We start from the raw sequence: 14,983 nt of genomic DNA, 5'->3' as shown, positions 1-14,983 counted from the left end.
AAATGTTCAAAAGACGTGAAATTTGAAATAATTCTTCGAAAATAAACTTAAGATTGAAGTGACAAATTCTTTTCACCTCAGCCATTTTTACCTTTTTGGCCAGTTTTGGCCCGATGTCTGATGAACGATTGATGTTGTAAAGTCGGTGACTTTTGTTTACAACTTGAGTTTGAGGTTATGTTTCTCTCAGTTCTCTGCTCTCTCACACGCTGGAATCAGAATCAGATCAATCTCATAAATTCCACAATTATCAATCCTCGAGGCAAACTTTATTGTTTCAGATTTTTTCGAACCGTTTTAACGTCACACTTACTCTCGGTTTTTAACAGTTAACCATTAACCATTTTTACTGCCAGTGAGTTTGAGCCAACCAGCAGTGAGTTGTGGACAAGTTAAGTTTTGTATTTGACATTTTAAGTAATCCCATCTTGTTATTCACCAGCTCATAAGAAGCATGGGACTGTTTTGTAACACAAGCCTTGACGTTAATCATAGCAGAATATAGTCACGCTGATTACCCGCTCTCATTTTGTAGATTTTCGACTATGTTCAAATCATGTCTGCCAGTGTCTATCCAAGGAACAAACTTCCTGCTATCTGCGACTTCGATCAACTCAGTATGGGTAGGTCACATTTCAAATCTTGAGGAAAGGCTGTTCTATAGCTCGAATCAATATTTCATTTTCCTGTAAGGATCAACATAAATATGTATTGAAAGTTCATCAGCTGAGTCTGTGCTTCAATTGTCCAACGGCGTGCAAGGATTGACCATGGCACTGCAAGATATCTGCAATGCAGTCATCAAAAGAGAGTAAAAAAATGCCAACTCAGCTGACAATACCTCTGAGCTTTCCTAGGAGGACCCTCAAAGCCTCAAAGTGACTCCTTATTGCAAGTTCTGACATTATGCTCTAAACCTTCATCTCACTGATGATTTGAAAGTGCCAAAGTATGTAGTGAAAGTAATGAGAGACTTTAGGGGCAAAATTAGCATGTTACGGAGGATTAAAAACTTCACAGGGAAAGAAATTATGAGACTGATTTATAATGCGTTAATTTGATCTAAATTAAATTACTGAATGTTATTACTTGGAGAGGCTTATTGCAGAGAGATCAGGGATCTGCAGCAGGGACGAAACTCAGCGGTGAGACACATATATTAGGGTGTGACAGAGAGAGGAGGATACTTGATGTGTTCCAGAGGGGGAGAAAAAAACACTTAAGGATGCTAAGTTGGGTTCACTGATGAGTGTAATCTACTATTGAGGTCTAAAAAGAGGTCCTATTTAGTGTCCTGGATATCTTGGTTATTGTATCATTTAGCACAAGTTCCCTAACTGGAATGGTGAATTCACATCTAAATTGAGTAACCGTTACAATTTTCCTCGACAAAGCTCAGCCCTAACGTCTTGCCAAATTGTCATCTGATAATTTTTTGGTTGAATCTAACAATTAATGTACGTACATTCTTTCACACAGGTGACGCGTTTGAAAAGTTCTGTGGTCACGAAGACCTTCAATCCAAGTCAGACAAAATTTGCAAACGTTACCAACATATTAACTGAAGAGAACCCTTTCATTATTGGGAGACATGAAAAACCAAAAGTCGATCGTACTGCTGAGGTATGTATTTCAATTCTTAAAATCTCGAATAAGAATCTAGCAGAGAAAAACTCTCAAAATAACTAATATTTAACAATACAGTCTCATTTTGAACTTAATACAGTTTCAAATGTAATAAGCATAGTATGTATGAATACACTGTATCAACCATCTGCAACTTTTAAATCATTTTTGGAACACTATGTCACACTGGAGATTCCTTTGCAAGTTTGACCACTCCCCTTAAAGTGATTGCCGAAGTGCCACAAATTTGTTGGTGATGTAAATATTACTTCTGCCGTTCCCATCGGCAAGGGGTTAAAACTTTGCAAAGGGTGCAAAAATTGAAGAAAGAAAAGAAAAAAAATGTAGCTCCTCAGATAGTTGGGGAGGGGACAAAGACTCTTAGCTACACCACTGCTTTAAATTATACATTCCTTGAAACTTTGTCTGTTATTCTTCTGTAATATTATTTTGAGCCTTTATTTTATTGTATTCCAAATTATTGCTTTTTGTTCATTCAGCCCATAATTAAGTGTAAGCGGGCAGAGTTAAATCATTACAGAAACCAAAAATATGAAGACCTTACGAAAATTCCGCTAGCCTCAAAAGGCTGGAGACGAACGGCCTCGAAAGGAGACCACTTTTCAATTCTAATCCATACCAAGGTAAACTTAATTTCCAGCATAAGGTTTAATTTACTTTCATTATGTCAAAGCCGTAGAGGGAATTGTTAAGTAATTTTAGGAGCGTAATTCTGTGTTTCCCCAAAATGGTGAAAGCATCCCTAATGATATCAAGGAAAATCGTGAGTAAATAAGAAACATTTTTAAATGCTATTTAAATAATCATTGAAATAATTTTCATTTCAAAATCATATATGACTAATAGATATATGTCGCACTAACTGCTAGGATCTTTTTTTAAGCAGTGTCCTCTGTAAAGTTACTTTGAAAACATCATTAAGAAGGACCAAATAGATTTTTTTGCTCTGTTCCAATGCTATATTATTACGTTTGTTTCAGTTCTGTAGCACTTTGGAGATCGATTTTATTGTTGTTTGATCAATTGATAAATTCTGATTTTTGGGGCATTCTTCAATAAATCTCTGAACATGTTATCAAGCTTAAGTACGTCAAGTATTCATGCGCAAGATTTGACTGACAAGAAGGAGCCCCTTAGTGTCTGCCTTCGATTGTGATGAAAGTTCGGGGAAATGTAATCCCTAGGAAATTAAAACAGAAAATGGTACTACCAGAGATGCAAAATTTCATGAAACTACAAAATAAAGTTTCACATCAAAATTTCACGAAATTTTTTTGTAGGAAGATTAGCTATAATACCAATTGAACCAGCTGCTAAGCCTAGTATTATTCCTACTAAAATAGTTGTTGTGTTGATAACTTAAATGCAATGTAACTGAATTATTTCATTTAGGACTTCGAAGTTGTATCGGACAAGGAGCCATTGACCTTCAGAGATGCGAAGCTCGATGAAGCATTAATAAATGTTCTCGCCAAGCATGGTATCACAGAACCCTCAGAGATTCAAGTAAGTTTTATTTTCAGTTCAATGTCAATGACACTCCTAAAAGAACGTCCTTATTTTACCTTTAGTCACATAAATAGGATCAAAAATTATTAACTAAATCAGCCATTCCTTCAAAGAAATATTTTTGTTACTTCACAACCTCTCAGTAGTTTTTAGACTCCCTTGAAAAATCTAATTCCATTTGCTTGCTTTTTGAAATGACTGAGTTAACTGTTATTAAACATTCTACCTTTTCTTCCTCTTTAATTCAACCTCTTATAAAACAGCAGCTGAAGTCGAAGCATCTGACTGATTTGCAGAATGTGACAGTACGGTAGTGATTAGTAGAAAATCTTCGAAGACCAAAAATTATGTATTCTGTCGGAAAAAATCAAGGAAATAAGTAATGGATAGTAAAAAAGTGGAACAAGAAACCAGGGGATATTTTTTGTCTTTAAGTGGGAAAAACCAGTTAAGGAGAAACCAGGGTTTTTTTTGTTGTGTTTTTAAGATGGAAACTCCATCTAAGGAATACTACTTTTTTCCCCTTTATTTAGAAAAAAACTTAAATCTTGATAGGAAGTATTACAAAGAGTCAACAATTATTTCAATCAAACTGGCCCTCCCTAATGTAACTGGCATGATGTCACTCCCCTCACTTTCATGAGCACTACTCACCAGATTACATATCTCAACTATCGTAACAGTCGGCTTGTTCCAATAATGGAAAGATCGGATACTGCAGGGGTCACTAGATTAGCTGAATGCAACACCCTGTATTTATAAAACAAGCTGAAATAAAACCAAATTTGCAATAAAATGTCAAATTAAATATGTGCAAGTAAAATTTCAAGAAAATAATCGCTAACAGTAATTTTTCTAACTTCCGAGTTTGCTCAAACCTTTTTAGCGGATTCCTCCAAGAGTAAAAGTATGTGCAACAAAAGGTGGTAAAAAAAATCAGTCCTCTTCAAAAATTAATGCGGACAATCTGAAGTTTGGATAATCCAAATAGTGTGCCTTTTTTTTTTGTTTTCTTGCCATCTGGTTTTATTTACGATCTGCCTTGTCCATAATGTTCCAGAGCAGAGCCATTCCACATGTTTTAGAGGGCAAAAATTGTCTGATAGCAGCAGAAACAGGGTGTGGCAAAACACTCGCATACCTTGCACCAATCATTCAGCAGATTCTTCACTTGAAGCGTACCTCAAAGGAATTGGATACAATTAATGCTCCAATCGGTCTTATCATCACCCCTGGACGTGACTTAGCTGAGCAAATCTATGTGAGTTTTACTTTCTTTGCAATTTTGAAAGGCCTTGCTTTAATCTTGAATGGGTCATTTATTGAATGAGTAATCTTTAAAGAAGATCACATTAAATACCACTAGTGAAAGCTCCTAAATGCTTTCCATGGTTGCGGTATTTCAAAATCTCCGTTCTTATTTTATTTTTTGAAATGAGACAAATATTATGGTGTGAAATTTTCACTGAATATTCTTCACATAGAGAAGACAAATCACCAATGTATTAAAATGATGGTCGGTCATAAATGCCAATGACAGAAAGTCTGCAATGCAAAAAACCAAGATAAGCATTGTTGTAGTTTCACCATCGATAGAACCCACGTCCCCCAATTTAAAAGAGGCTGTTCATGAGCCTTCACTTTGTGATGTAGAAAAGCGTAAGAAACTTTGAAATAAGTTGAATATCCCAATCGTTCATAGCTTTTGATGGTCGAGAAAGCACATCTTTGGCTATGTTACGTATTTTTATTAGTGCCAAAAAAATTATTTTGAAGGATTTTTTCTCTTGATTTTTTCAACCTAGGAAGTCGCCTCCTGGTTTTCTTCTGAGCTGGATCTTGATGTTCAAGTTTTGACTGGCGGCCGTGGAAAGAAGAAAATGTTAAACGCAAAATTTGAACCTGTTGATCTCATGATATCCTCCTTGGGAATTCTCAGCAAGTTCACAACAACTCGTAAGTAACAATGACATTTTTAAAAATCCGTAAGCCATGAATGTCAGCTCTCGTAAGGACTTACTCTCAAACAGAAATCTCTCATTAGAATTCTGTATGAATCATACATTTTCTAGGTTCTTGAAACCAAAAAATTCTTTAAAAGAATTGTAAAAAAACAAACCCTCTTGTTCAGTCTTTCTGTCCATCACCAAAGAAGGAGAAAGAGAAAAAAAAAAAAAATGAATGCAGAGGAAGAGGATTTTGGCAAAAAAATAGTCAGGTCTTTAGTTTGACTTTTCTTATTTGCCTCAGTTGTACATATTTTAGGATCATTTTCATTCAAATGTAGTTTTATTGTTGTGCGTAATTTTTTTTATCTCTTATGTTTAAGGTATTTGCTCGATGCGGAATATTCGACATGTTATTTTAGATGAAGCTGATACACTATTAGATGACAGCTTTAATGAATTACTTCTTTATTTTTTGAGACGATTCCAGGTCTGTTTCATTGCTCTTGTCGTGACTTGACCAATTTTTACCTGTGTTTTTAGTTTTCACTCTTTTGTGAACTCTTGATGGCTAATACATTATGTGTTCGTCGTTAAAAAAACAACTTAATTGGAAATGATAATACAGAAACAGCTTAAAATGGGACTAAGGCCGCCATAAATAAAATAAAGACATAAATTAAGAAACCCGGGACGTTTCGTTGTGATTACACCTGCATTTTAAACCAGCAAAAAAAGAAAGAAAATTAGAAAGAAACTCACCATGAGCCTCTCCGCTGTTATTGTGATATTGATAGTGCAACCAAAATAAAGGAGCTAGTGTACTGGAAACAAAGCACATCAAAAGAGAGATTACTCAGGTGTTCCAGCTCCATCTAGGCCCGGAAGGAAGGGGCCAAGGGCTTTTCATTTTATGTCTTTATTTTATTTTTTGCAGCCTTAGTTCCATTTTAAGTTGTTTCTGTATTGTGTATTTGCAGAGTGAGTTGTAACCTATTCTAGCAAATTTACTTATTGATAAGATTTAGTACCAAAGTTTAATTTTTAAGATTAAAATAATGGTAAGCGTCAAGCTATCGTGAAAGCCTTGGCAGACCTATTTTGTGACCAATCATCAATTATTCAAATTCATTAGAAGACTTTCTCCGGCCTCCTTCAAAACCGTTATCAATTTTTTTTATCAACGTAATGAGTGTTATTATTTTTAAAAATTGATTATTCATTTTCTCAATTACACAATATAACACCCTGAAGGCTCAGTATTTACCCTTGTAACATGTTAACATGTTATGATTATCCTAATATATAGTGCACTACTCTAATAAAACAGTTTGGCTACAATGATTAGATTTCCAATTATATTGTATTTAAAAATTCATCGCCCTAGACCTAGAAGGCATTTTCAGCCATTCATTTGGTGAGGTATTTCTGGGGGATCTTTTCTTTTTCTATTTATTTTATTATATCAGGCATTTAGCTGCATAATTTTTGGCCCTCTACAATTGAATTTATTTTCATCTTGATAGCCCAAGCGGCCATAATTAATTGCCATAAAGAACTATTCTTCATAAGTTCAATCTTTCGAGCCCAGTTTCAATAGGTATTCTTCAGGCACTTACGATTTTTGGGCTCCAAAATTTGCGCGCTTGTCAGATGGCACAGTTTTCCTTGTTTTTATTGTAACTTGGATTTTGGTGCATGGGCCCTTAAAAAAACATAGGTTCAATTATAGCTTCGTCTTCGTGATTCTTCTTCGTGGTTTTATACTTTTTATCCTATCTCGATTCCTTTTATTGTAGATAAGTGTTTCCATTTTTTGGTAAACCATCCTTCACTTTATAATACCTCATTATTTGCCTGATTGTTTTCATGAATGGTATATGGTTAAAGTGTTATCATGGCTGAATATTTCTCTACAAGGTACCATTACATCAAGTTCAAACATAACCCTTAATCCCTTTTTCTGGACTTTAATTACTCAACATGGACTCAACGAAAGAAAATGATATTTAAGACAATGTTGAAAGATTATATGAGGGGCTCGGAGGACAAGATGCATTAGTGCAGTTTTTGTTATTTCGAGAAATTTGTGTTCAAAGTTTCGAAATAACATGGATTCTTATGGTGGGAAGAACATTCAAACGGTCTAAAAATTGTCTAATTCTGTTCATGCTTAAAATTGGAATTCGGGTGCGAATTTTTCACAGAATATGCATGGAGACTAGTTTTACTTGGAATAATTAATATCTCATTTTTTTTTCAGAAACTGCTCTTATGCACTTTGTCCTCCAAGACCCTCATATGATTTGGAAAGATATTGAGTATAATGATGAAATCAATGAATTTATTAGTTAATCACTGTATTATATGGTGCCATTAGGCCAGAAAACAGCATTCTTCCATGTCTCTCATCAACAGTCTACTCTGTTGCAAGGTGAAGAATAAAGAGTCATCCTTAAAATATTTCTTGGTATCAGTATCCAGTTCATACCAATGGTTTTTTTTTTCACAGTTTACATCTAGTTCGTATCGTAAGGATCTTGGTTCTCAAATGGTCTTTGCTAGTGCCACAATGCCCACCAGCCTGTCACAGCTTCTAATTGATACAGTTGATGTAAGTTCAGTCAATTTAACTCTAGCTATCTTTATTGTTAGTCGAAAAATTATTCATGTAAAAAGTTAATTTACATATCAAAGGCCAAAGTGCTAAACTTCGTATTTCCGTTTTTGACAATGCAGACTTCCTTTTATACTTTATTTTTCTTTGAAAAACTTGTCAACGTGATTTCTTGAAATTTCCTTGATTTTTCTTTTTCGTTAGTTGAATATTCTGTATAAATTTCAAGCTGTAAAATCGACTTTTTTCTCTTTAAAAAAATAAAATATGAGAAAAATTTGAATTACCACAATGGATACACCAATGGTGAAACTGCAGAAACGCGTATCTCGGTTTACAGCATAGCAGACTTCCTGTCATACTTTATTTTATACGTGGAAAACTACTGAATGTCATTGTTCGAAAATTTCAGTGACTTTTCTTCTCTTAATAAAAATTATTTTGTGAAAACCTCAAGCCATGATGTTGGTTCTGTCTCCTTTTGAAAAATGCAATAGAAGCAGAGATTTTGAAACCTGGCATATTTTTGCAGCTTCACTGTCGATATGTGTTTTCGCATTTTGGCTATCAATATTTCTGACAGTTCAAAATGATGGCTTTTAAAAAGTAAATTATTAGCTGTTGCTACTGATGACAAAGTTTCAGTTTTCCATACCTTAGCTCATGTAAATTTTGTCCAATAATACACAAATCTATTATCTGAAAGTTCCAAAAATTTTCCCATGCTATTTTAATTGAAATATGTTTGAAATACCAAAGTTCTTGAAGATATTAGCTGACTTTTAGTCTGAGAGCCAGATGGTATTCAGTGACAAAATCGTAACACAAGTTTTGACCACTTCGATCTGTCTTAACAGGGAAAATTGCTGTCTGAAACGTGATGGCACATGCTAAAACGTGGTAGACGACCATTTTCTGTGTCATTGCCCACAAGGCTATCGATTTAAGTTGTCCAAACTTGAATCTCGATTTGCCGCTAAATATCAAGTGGCTCTCGGACTATGAAAACAATCATGTAAAACCATCTGTGTATTGATATTTTTGCGATAAAAAAATTGTATTTTTGGCACCGATTTTATCAAAAGCAACAAAAAACACGCTGTATGTAATTTTTAAGACGTTCAGTACCTTGACATTCTTTAGCCAAAAAGCAAGCTGTCACGGCACTGATGGATAACATTTTCGCCATGATGATATGGCACTGTTCAATTTCGTCATCCTATTTTTTAACCAAACCTATTTATTAGTGATTTTAGAGTCTTGCACCAGTTTTTAAATTTTCGTAATCCTTGAAAGGTGGGCCTTGTGAAATTATAAATTTTATTGAAGCAATCTGAAGTAAAACCTGTTTCTTTTTCTTTGTAAATTCATAAGTTAAGATTGACCTTATTGTAGACTCTCTTTCTTATTTATCAAACATTTTAAATATGTTCTCCATCCAGCATGCTCAGTTAAAAATATCAAAGCACAGACTCCATTCATTTTCCTTGAGGAAAGAGAAGGGCCTGTTCTCGCAGCCTAACGGCTCAGAGAAAGCAATGTAGGTTCTGCCCCTGACCTCACCCCTGGAACTTTCATAGAGCTGGAAAAATTGTTGAAGTGGAAGGAGATATAATATGTTTGCATTAATTTACTTTCAGTTGGAAAATGTGGAACAAATCACAACCAGAGGGCTCCATTTTGTAATGCCACATGTCAAGCAAACTTTTTATAGGACAAATAAATCTGATAAACCATCACACCTTTTGAAAATTGCAAAAGAGGCCCAACAAAGAAAATTACCGACTATTATTTTTTCGTGAGTAAAATATGAAATACAAAATTCTTCTCAGAAAAGCAGCTTATCTGTCTAATATTTAATACATTTTTACAGCCTTGAAGATCTACATTAAAGCAAAATCAGAGGCGGCTATTATAATCTGATGAAAAAATCATATGTTAACTGTCACAAATTGCAGAATTTTCCAGCAACTCTCCGGTCTGTTTGATTCAACTTCATTGGCCATAAACACGGGATTTTTCATCTTTTTAAAGCTTCTTGCAACAAAAATGAGCGATCCTTGTGACTCCTAGATTTAATTTTTTGCAGGAGTTGCCAACTCCAAAAATCATTAGATTCACGAAGATTGAATGCAAAGAAAATATCTGGAGTTTCTTGGCCGCAATTTTCCTACAGAAAAGTGTGGACCCGGCATTATTCTACCATCCTCTTACTGAAAGTCCGGGCTACAATTTTAGTGTCTTTTCCTCTCTAATTTCTCTTGTAAGTAGGAAATTAGTAAAATTTTGGTAACCAGTGCTAAATAAAAACATTAATATTTTGATTAGAAGTTAATTTCAGTAATTTTTGTCGCTTTAATCTTGTTCTACTTGATATTTTGAAGAGGAAACATGAAGCAGGATGCTTAAATATACATACCTTATCTATCGGTCCATCATCTGTTGTTATGCTAACTTGAAAGTTCTATCACAGATGCAGATACATCTTCCCTCTACCAGTATGATTCAAAAGCCACATACTCGCCAATGTAATCAATGTGACAATTTCTTGTTTTTTTTTTTCCAGCAACAAGACACCAGCATGTGACTGGATTAACATATTCCTAAATGATAATGGTATAAAATGCGTAAATTTACACGGAGACATGCCAGCAGAACTGCGCAATGGCAGATTCAAAATGTTTCAAGATGGTGAAGTCAACTTCATCTCAACAACAGACTTGTGCGCCAGAGGTTTAGACACAAGAAGAGTGAGTTAAATGTTGTGCTTTTCAAAACTATCCCCCAATTGATAATTATATTGAAATTACCGAGGTTTTATATTTAATATTTCTCCAAAAACAGTATCATTTGTGGAAAAGACAGGCAAAAAAGAATTTAAGATAAATTGGATCAAAGCAGTACAATGTGTTAATGAATGCAGCATGTAAAATTAAAAAAGATCTGTGTCATTGTTCTCTTTCCAAGACAATAAACCAGTTCTTGTTTTCAGTTTTACTAGTTCCTCTGTGAAGCAAATTTGGGCCATCAATTAAGACTCGATTTTTGAATTAGTGATTGCTAAGTGATGCTGATTTTCGACAAATATTTCAGCCAATCAGAGGTGAGAAATGATCAAAGAAAATCTCCAGAATATTAAAATGCAGATTTTTCGATTTGCAGAGAGTAGGCAGGAAAGAAAATGGCGTCCACCTTACATGGAACTAAATTATCTCTACTGATAGGGTCCTATTCTACTACGCAATATAAAATCATATGAGCAACATACAACACCTGAAGCACAAAAGGAGGGGGGTTGAACCTGAAAGTGATCAAGAGGCGTAGCCCCTTAATTCATTTATAAAAATACACCTTATATTTCATTTTTGGTCTTAGAAACTTCTAAAGATAGAATTGTACACTATGAAGGAATAAAAACAGAATTTTAGAGAGTCAAAGATTGGGAGCCTTTTATTTTGAACTGAGTCATTTCATCTTCCTTGGTTGGCTCAAGACAAAGAGAGAGGAGCTCGTTCCTTAATCTCCTACGTTTTCACTCTTGATGATGTGTGTAAAACTGCCAAAAAATGCACTTTTCAGACCTGATTTCCTCAAAATTGGCACATAGTAAGTTCGATTTTAAAAGCTGATCTCACTCAGGAGATCGCAAAGAGCATCTTATCAAAACAGCTCGAACTTTAGCTGGCGCCGAATTTCGTGTTACTTTCGCTGAACTTAGTCCTTTCATTGAAAAATTTTTCATTTTGTTTTATTTGCCGCAGCAAATAGTGTAAAACTAACCTCCATAAGCAGTGGTGTCTGGTTAAGTCTGTAATGAAACAAAGAGCCAATGAATCAATCTCCTACTTTAAATTTCCTTACACTTGACCTTTTTACCTCTACCTCTAACCTCTTTCACTTGACCCTTTAGTGTTCATTAAATTAAGTCAACAGGAATTTTTTAGTCCAGTTTAATTTTCACAGTAGCTATTGAGGAAGGCATTTTCTTGCTCTTGTACGTGCACAAAAACCGGTGGCAACTTCAAAAATACAGTTTGCGTTATGTGTTATTGTATATATGTTATTTAGATCTACCACCCAAAGAATTGTATCAATGGATCAGTTGCGCTGGTCACAGAATGGTAATTTGATGCTTGATTCTTGTTGATAAGCTGAAAATAATAAGATCTACCCAAATTGCAATTTTCTTTGTTCAATATTAACATAGATATCTTCCCTTGAAAAGTCGGGTTTTTGACGTCATCCACCGCGGTAGCGACACCCTTGGTTTCTTCCACCTTGCTTTCATCCAAAACTCGTGTTGAGTAACCAATGCGTCACTGACTGATGAAAGCAAGGTGGAAGAAACCACAGGTGTCAGTTCTGCGGTGGATGACGTCAAAAACCTGATTTTTCAAAGGGCGATATCTCAGTTAATATTGAACTTAGAAAGTTGCAGTTTGGACGAATCTTATCACTTTTAGCTAAGCTACAAGACTAAAGCATCAAAACACAATTTCGGGACCAGCGCAACTGGCCCATTGGCATGGTAAATTGAATTTAACTTAAATTGTTTCCCACTAACTTTTTTCTTTTAAATATTGTTTTGAACCCATTCTATGATGTACACTCAATGTTGTGATTGGTGGATTTTCCAATTTTTTGTTCTTTCTGCTATGTCTTTTTTTCTTTTTCCAGGCAAAGCGAGTCGTCAATTATGATTTTCCTTACTTCATCTCTGACTACATTCACCGCGTTGGGAGGATTGGTCGTCTTGGTAGTCCAGAAAATTGTGATGTTATCAGTTTAGTCACAAATAATTATTTAGAAGTCAAACTTCTCCAAGAAATGGAGGTACTTTCTCTTTTTTTTAATAGCTTATGTTCAACGTTACTAAAATGAATAAAATTACATAGTCTGAAAGTGAATTAAAAGATTGCATTGGCTAGAAATATTCAAAAACCATTGTCTGCCATGAGCTCAAATTGTATCACTCGGCTTACTACTATTTGCATTTTATATCCACCCTTTCCAAACTACAAAGTCATTAAAAAAAATGCCTCTCAGTCCCACGAACTCATTATTATTTTTAGCCATTTTTTGAGTATCCTATAATCTCTTGAAAAAACGTGAAGAAAATTATGGAAAGTTCTGCAATTTTACCTACCCTCTCGTAAATTTTCTTGGCAGCCACAAAACTTGCCTGATGTGTTGGATGGAGTCCAGTATATAAGCTGTTAATGCACAATTTTTGAAGCGACCTATTTGAAGCGCCAGAAAGAGGATTACGTAAAACGGCCTGAAAGTAATGGCCTAGCAGGATTATAGTGAACTTTGTGAGCTGATCATGAAATGGTGATCAATATTTAATCTCATATATATCCAGATTTTGTCAACAGGATGATCCAAAAGTCTTGCACCAGCAGCTTGCACAGCCATTACTCACTGTTACAGGGTGTCTAGCATCAGGATTTTCCCGATTCTATAAGGATTTACGGCCAATCAGGATTTGAGGAAAATCAGTTGTAAAATCAGGATTTGAGCAAAGTCGGCTGTCCGATCAGATTTTTTTACCAAGCTATTTTTGTGAAGTTACATTCGTCTCTTTTTCTCCGCTAAAAATCAGGATTTGAAAAAATTATGAAATCAGGATTTAGCAGTCTAAAATCAGGAAAAATCAGGATTTCATCAGGATTTCCCAAAATGACAAAAAACTACACAGCCTCTATAGCTTCTGAACAACCTTAGATAAAGACTTCTTTCTTGAATGCTCCTAGGTTGAAGGAAACAACTTTTTGAACCCCTCAAAATTTTAGGAGGACCACTATGACAAGGGCAAAAACCTCAAGTACAGGCTATAGGGGTGGTGTGGGACTTTAGGATCATCTTATATGCAAATTTTTTTACATAGAAATCATCAGTTTATTTTTATCCAATTTGCTCTGTCAATGCACTCTGAAATGTCACAATCATTCGAACTTCTTAAAATTTATTATTCGCAACAGAGTATGCTCCACAGTTTCGATCTCTAGCCTGGTATGATCGTTTTGTCGAATCGACAAAGCAGTATCTTCCATTTTGTGGCAATGGTAAAGGTATAAAACAAAAATAAATCTAATCTATTTTTTTAAATTATTTTTTTATTTTTTTTCCTACTATAAGCATGTAATTTCGTTTTTTTTCTTGTTTGCAGTTATCTGTAAGGACCAAGACTTCGTTCCACAATGTGAATTCTAATATAAGAAGAATATTGCAGCACAGGTATGAGAAGAATGCAAAAGTAGTATATGAAATTTCTGATCAACTGGCTCCTTAATTTCCTCATGGCACCAAAGAAAGTACTATCTGTGTTTGTATTATATTTGTCAAAATTTATAAACAAGGTATGCTTCTCTTTTGAACTTCTTTTCTTTTTTCTTTTAAATTATGTCTATCCTCGGGAAAATTTCTTCATAAGGTATTAAAGGTGGAATAAGGAGGTGGTATAAAAAGGTAGGGTTCAGCAGGACTTCTTGCATCCCTCCTCAATCCAAGGCGTTTTTCATGAATGTGAATCTGAATATGAACCTATTAGCCTAAGATGCTGAATGTCTTTAAATAAATTAACTAACTAACTAATTATTTCATACATAGATAAAATGGCACAAGCTCGTTTTTTGGAATCATATAACAAGTGCTGGAATAGATTTGAGTTAAAATTAATGCTCTTGGAAAGAAACACATTTGAATCAAAGGAATCAAGAGACTATGTAAAGTTGTACATTTTATACTACATGGTCTCATGTAATCAATGCCCTTTTCTTGTTACAAAATTTTAGCCTCATTTCATTTCATAAATTGCAAGACTTTTAAGGAAATTTCATAAAACAAAGAAAAAGAAAATTACATTCACTTTTGAAATAAGAATAATGAATATTACATTGTTATGTACCCACATAAAACTTTGCAGATGCATCATTTTTTCACCATAATGTTATTTTTCAATCAACCATCACTGCATCCATGGCAATAATGAAGCAGAAAAGAGTTTCTTGCATTGTAAGTCATAAGAGTTGACAGTGATGAATTGATTAACACGTTGACTGCCACGGTGTTTTAGGTACTTATTTCCCCCGGCGCCATAGCCTTTTTTTTTTGGTATTTTTTTGAGAATTGACTATATCAAACCTAAACTTCATAAACCTTCGTAATATTCTTTCAGCTTTCAGCCTGAAGCCGCCGGTCGTAACGACCGGTATGGCCTCCGGTGAAAAATAATGCACCGGAGGCCACGCCGGTCGTCCGG

At 34.7% G+C, this 14,983-nt stretch overlaps 1 protein-coding gene across 1 annotated transcript; it reads left to right on the top strand.

The window, feature by feature from the left end:
- The first annotated feature begins 175 nt into the window (after window positions 1-175).
- Dbp21E2 (putative ATP-dependent RNA helicase Dbp21E2) lies at window positions 176-14,099 on the top strand. Its single transcript, XM_019045022.2, has 12 exons — window positions 176-623; window positions 1,480-1,623; window positions 2,127-2,270; window positions 3,040-3,153; window positions 4,217-4,417; window positions 4,962-5,112; window positions 5,486-5,592; window positions 7,615-7,716; window positions 9,360-9,517; window positions 10,286-10,469; window positions 12,397-12,552; window positions 13,892-14,099. Exons 1-12 carry the CDS (start codon window positions 546-548, stop codon window positions 14,012-14,014), a joined length of 1,662 nt encoding a protein of 553 aa, XP_018900567.2. The 5' UTR covers window positions 176-545; the 3' UTR covers window positions 14,015-14,099.
- Window positions 14,100-14,983: the final 884 nt, after the last annotated feature.

Source organism: Bemisia tabaci, chromosome 7, assembly GCF_918797505.1.
Source record: "Bemisia tabaci chromosome 7, PGI_BMITA_v3".
NCBI lineage: Eukaryota > Metazoa > Arthropoda > Insecta > Hemiptera > Aleyrodidae > Bemisia > Bemisia tabaci.
This window is presented reverse-complemented; position numbering and strand designations above follow the sequence as displayed.